Here is a 5,035-nt window from a genome sequence, read left to right on the forward strand (position 1 = left end):
AAATGTAAGTGTATGTTATACTTGTTCTGCAAGATGAAAAAGTATCTCTCTATATTCATTTGATTCAACTGGCATGAATATACACCAGTGGGCTCTTATAAATGTTGTCCATGTTGTCTCGAAATAGCCCAAGTCAAAGATTCTCCCAACCACACAACATAACGGAAGCAATGTGACCCGATTGGTTAATTTTCCAGACAAACAACCAGTTGGTTGGTTTTTTCTCCTCAACGACTTGTATATATACGGCAGCGCGCATTGTGAGCGATGCATCCATCCACATCCAAGCGCCAGCAGAAGGTGCCGGTGCCTTCCTTGATTGGAGGAGTGTGAATCTCTCCACCCCTTCCCAATTCCCCATCCATCAGTTGGGTTGATAGAGTGAGCCGTTGACCATAACACGCGAAAAAAGAATCTTGGATTCCTGATTCGAATCCGCCGTGGTAGAAGAGAATTGATCCGGCATGTCGGGCGGTGGCGGCGTGGTGTGTCCGCCGCCGGAGTTGGGTTTCGGCGGGCAGTACTACTCGGTGGTGAACGGCGTCTGCAGCCGCGACGAGAGCTTCTTCGGCGGGAAGCCGGTGCTGACGCAGGCCGTCGGGTACGCCGTCGTCCTCGGCTTCGGCGCTTTCTTCGCGCTCTTCACTTCCTTCCTGGTACTACACGCAGTGTTCTACTCTATTAAATCTCTATCTTCTACGTACACGGAGTATTTTTCATCAGTTGTCATCATCAGGTAGAGAAACTAATTAGCGGATCGATCGGAGCTGACTGATGAAAAACAAAGAAAACGCATGTAGGTGTGGTTGGAGAAACGTTACGTGGGCGGGTCGCAGCTGCAGACGTCGGAGTGGTTCAACACCGCCGGCCGGAGCGTGAAGACGGGGCTGATCGCCAGCGTGATCGTGTCGCAGTGGACATGGGCGGCGACCATCCTGCAGAGCTCCAACGTGGCGTGGCAGTACGGCGTGAGCGGGCCCTTCTGGTACGCCAGCGGCGCCACCGTGCAGGTGCTCCTCTTCGGGGTCATGGCCATCGAGATCAAGCGCAAGGCGCCCAACGCGCACACCGTCTGCGAGATCGTCAGGGCCAGGTGGGGCGCCCGCGCGCACCTCGTCTTCCTCGCCTTCTGCCTCGCCACCAACGTCATCGTCACCGCCATGCTGCTGCTCGGCGGCTCCGCCGTCGTGCACGCGCTCACGGGCGTCAACGTCTACGCCGCCAGTTTCCTCATCCCGCTCGGCGTCATCGTGTACACGCTCGCCGGCGGGCTCAAGGCCACCTTCCTCGCCAGCTACATCCACTCCGTCGTCGTGCACGCCGTGCTCCTCGTCTTCGTCTTCCTCGTGTACACGTCCAGCAGCAGCCTCGGCAGCCCCAAGGTGGTGTACGAGCGCCTCCTCGTCGTCGCCAGCGCCGCCAGGGACTGCTCCGGCGACCTCTCGCGCTCTGGTCAGTCTTGCGGCCCCGTCCACGGAAACCTCAAGGGTTCTTACCTCACCATGCTCAGCTCCGGCGGCCTCGTCTTCGGCATCATCAACATCGTCGGCAATTTCGGCACCGTCTTCGTCGATAACGTAAGTACAGCAGTATTCCTTAATTGTCCCTCCCGCGCGCGCTCCGGTCCGGCGGTGTGGTGGTTTGCTTGATCGATGGCGCATTGGAATTGCAGGGGTACTGGATGAGCGCGATCGCCGCTCGGCCGTCGTCGACGCACAAGGGGTACCTGCTGGGCGGCCTGGTGTGGTTCGCCGTGCCATTCTCGCTGGCAACATCGCTCGGCCTCGGCGCGCTCGCCCTCGACCTCCCAATCACCGCGGCGGAGGCGGCCAAGGGCCTCGTCCCGCCGGCCACCGCCACCGCGCTCATGGGCAAGCCCGGCTCCGTCCTCCTCCTCACGATGCTCTTCATGGCCGTCACCTCTGCTGGCTCGGCAGAGCTCGTCGCCGTCTCCTCCCTCTTCACCTACGACATCTACCGCACCTACATCAACCCGGGCGCCTCCGGTAAGCAGATCCTCCTCGTGTCCAGGGCCGTCATCCTCGCCTTCGGTTGCTCGATGGGCGTCCTGGCCGTCGTCCTCAACCTCGTCGGCGTGTCCCTCGGCTGGATGTATCTGGCCATGGGCGTCCTCGTAGGCTCCGCCGTCATCCCCATCGCTCTGCTGCTGCTCTGGAGCAAGGCCAACGCCTTCGGCGCCATGCTCGGCACCATCAGCGGCTGCGTCCTCGGCGTGGTCGTCTGGCTCACGGTGGCCAAGGTGCAGTACGGCCGCGTGAACCTGGACACCACCGGCCGGAACGCGCCCATGCTGACGGGCAACCTGGTGTCCATACTGGTGGGCGGGGCCGTGCACTGCGTGTGCAGCCTGGTGTCGCCGCAGAACTACGACTGGGAGAGCAGCAGGCAGATCACCACGGTGGAGAGCGTGGGCGCCGAAGACGACGACGAGCTCCAGGAGGAGAAGCTGGTGCACGCCAAGCGGTGGATTGTCAAGTGGGGCCTGGTGTTCACGGTCGTGATCGTGGTGCTGTGGCCGGCGCTGTCGGTGCCGGCGGGGAGGTTCAGCCTGGGGTACTTCACGCTGTGGGCGGCGATCGCGATCGCGTGGGGCGCGGTGGGCTCGGCGGTGATCATCCTGATGCCGTTGGTGGAGAGCTGGGACACCATCAGCATGGTGTGCGCGGGGATGTTGACCAACGACATCGTGTACCAGCGCCTCGACGACGTGAACCTGCGGCTGAGGGCCATCATGGGGGCCATGCCCGAGGCCGAGAAGCGCTACCAGCAGCTGCAGCGGAAGGATGAGGTGGAGATGCACCCCACCGGCACCCATCCGGCCGACGACAGCGACCATCTTTTGGAGAACTGATGAAATGATCGATGTATGTATCGTGTGTGTACAGGGGTTGGATGGCGCGTTCATTTCCACTCAGAAATGTGCAACCATTGTCATGAGACAATGCGCAGCAGTATCACGTCACTGAAGTTCGTGTGAGTACTTCTTCTGATCCAAAATAAGTATCATGGATCGGAGAGCGTAATATTTTTCTTCATGTGTACTCATATGTGTGCTTGCGTATATAAGGGCAACTCGACCCAAACGGTCGGCCTATTTGTCCGATTTTTATCTATTTGGGTTAGTTTAACGGACACGAACATCCGCTTCCGCGTTTGGTTTAACGCATATGCATCCAACGCTCGCCCGAACAAAAGGCGCATTTTGATGATACGCGACAAAAATGCAAACATTTTTGAAAATAAAAAGAAACACTAAAGCCGGTCACAAAGGCAAGTCCACGCATCCCAGTACATTAATTAAACATAAAAAACGTAAAATACGAGATATGCGTTGCCCTAGGAGTCGTCGTTGTCGATGTCGGGGCCGGTGAGGTCGATCAGCGTTGGCGCAGGGTCAGCCCAAGAAACGCCGTGTTCGAGACGACGTTGATGTCGGGGGCGGGCTGTGCCGCCGCTGCCTATGCCTCCATCGTTTATCCCGCTGGCGCGGGCTTGTGCTGGTGGTGGCGGCAGCGCATCACGGACGCGCTCCTTCTCCTCTCTCTCTCTCCAGCCGTTCCTCCTCTGCTTCTTGCTCCAGTCGACACTCCAGCTCCATCTACCACTCGTCCTCGGTGCCGTCCTCCGCCAAGCTCTGCACCCTCCAATGCTGGAGGTAGACGGCCTCCTGTTGCGGTCTCGCGCCCAACCAGATGGGCGGCACGTTGACCCACTCGCGGAGGCAGCCGGTCCACTAGTAGACCTTCGCCTCCGGCTCGATCTTCGGCGGAGGTTGCCCGACGCAGTCGCCGGAGGCGGATAACGCGATGGCATCCACGAGCTGCGCCTCGTACGTGATACGTCTCCAACATATCTATAATTTTTTATTGTGTCATGCTATTATATTATATGTTTATGATGTTTTATATGTTGTTTTATATTATTTTTTGGACTAACCTGTTAACCTAGAGCCTAGTGTGAGTTTCTGTTTTTTCCACGTTTTTGAATATTGCACATAAGGAATATTAACCGGAGTCCAAACGAAATAAAATCTCCGAAAATATTTTTCTTGGACCAGAAGACACACAACAGACTTGGAGTAGGGGGCAAGGAAGTTGTCGGAAGGCCACAAGCCTGCAGGGCGCGCCCCGGGGGGTGGCCGCTCCCCTGGCTTATGGGCCCCCTGCAGGTCTCCTAACCCTAATTCTTGGCCTATAAATTCCCAAATATTTCAGAAACGTCGAAAAGAACCACGAAAATACTTTTACGCCGCCAGGAGCCTCTCTTCCCGAATCCCGAGAGATCCAATCTCGGAGCCTTTTCCGGTTATCTGTCGGAGAGGGAATTGATCACGGAGGGCATCTACATCAACTCCATTGTCCCTCCGATGATGTGTGAGTAGTTCACCACAGACCTACGGGTCCATAGCTAGTAGCTAGATGGCTTCTTCTCTCTCTTTGATCTTCAATACCATGTTCTTCATGATCTTCATGCAAATCTATCCGATGTAATACTCTTTTGCTGTGTGTTTGTTGAGATCCGACGAATTGCAGGTTTATGTTCAGATTATCCATGAATATTATTTGAGTCTCTTCTGAATTCTTATATGCATGATTTCATATCTTTGCAAGCCTTTTCAAATTATTCGTTTGGTTTGGCCAACTAGATTGGTAATTTTTGCAATGGGAGAAGTGCTTAGTTTTGGATTCAATCTTGCGGTGTCCTCACAAAGTGATAGTAGGGGTAGCGAGGCACGTATTGTATTGTTGACATCAAAGTTAAAAAGATGGGTTTTTCGTCATATTGCTTGAGTTTGTCCCTCTACATCATGTCATCTTACTTAATGTGTTACTATGTTCTTCATGAACTTAATACTCTAGATGCACGCAGGAGTCGGTCGACGTGTGGAGTAATAATAGTAGATGCAGAATCTTTTTGGTCTAATTGATACGGACGTGATGCCTATATGCATAATCATTGCCTTGGATATCTTCAGAATTATTTGCTTTTCTATCAGTTGCTCAACAGTAATTTG

General features: G+C 55.1%; 1 protein-coding gene across 2 annotated transcripts; it reads left to right on the forward strand.

The window, feature by feature from the left end:
- Window positions 1–264: 264 nt before the first annotated feature.
- Window positions 265–3,062, forward strand: LOC123411025 (urea-proton symporter DUR3). 2 transcript variants are annotated; one of them, XM_045103942.1, is made up of 3 exons: window positions 265–656; window positions 801–1,577; window positions 1,673–3,062. In XM_045103942.1, exons 1-3 carry the CDS (start codon window positions 465–467, stop codon window positions 2,870–2,872), a joined length of 2,169 nt encoding a protein of 722 aa, XP_044959877.1. In that variant the 5' UTR covers window positions 265–464; the 3' UTR covers window positions 2,873–3,062. The 2 variants fall into 2 exon arrangements, with proteins under 2 accessions (XP_044959877.1, XP_044959885.1); XM_045103950.1 differs by having other exon boundaries at window positions 565–656; window positions 788–1,577.
- The last annotated feature ends 1,973 nt before the right edge of the window (window positions 3,063–5,035 follow it).

Source organism: Hordeum vulgare, chromosome 1H (assembly GCF_904849725.1).
Source record: "Hordeum vulgare subsp. vulgare chromosome 1H, MorexV3_pseudomolecules_assembly, whole genome shotgun sequence".
Classification (NCBI taxonomy): Eukaryota; Viridiplantae; Streptophyta; class Magnoliopsida; order Poales; family Poaceae; genus Hordeum; species Hordeum vulgare.

Excerpts from the sequence above, each read along its gene's own strand:
- LOC123411025 (XM_045103942.1), top strand. The coding sequence starts at position 465 with ATGTCGGGCGGTGGCGGCGTGGTGTGTCCGCCGCCGGAGTTGGGTTTC. Across the intron at positions 657-800 it reads CGCTCTTCACTTCCTTCCTG|GTGTGGTTGGAGAAACGTTA; the intron begins GTACTACACGCA and ends AAACGCATGTAG. Across the intron at positions 1,578-1,672 it reads GCACCGTCTTCGTCGATAAC|GGGTACTGGATGAGCGCGAT; the intron begins GTAAGTACAGCA and ends TTGGAATTGCAG.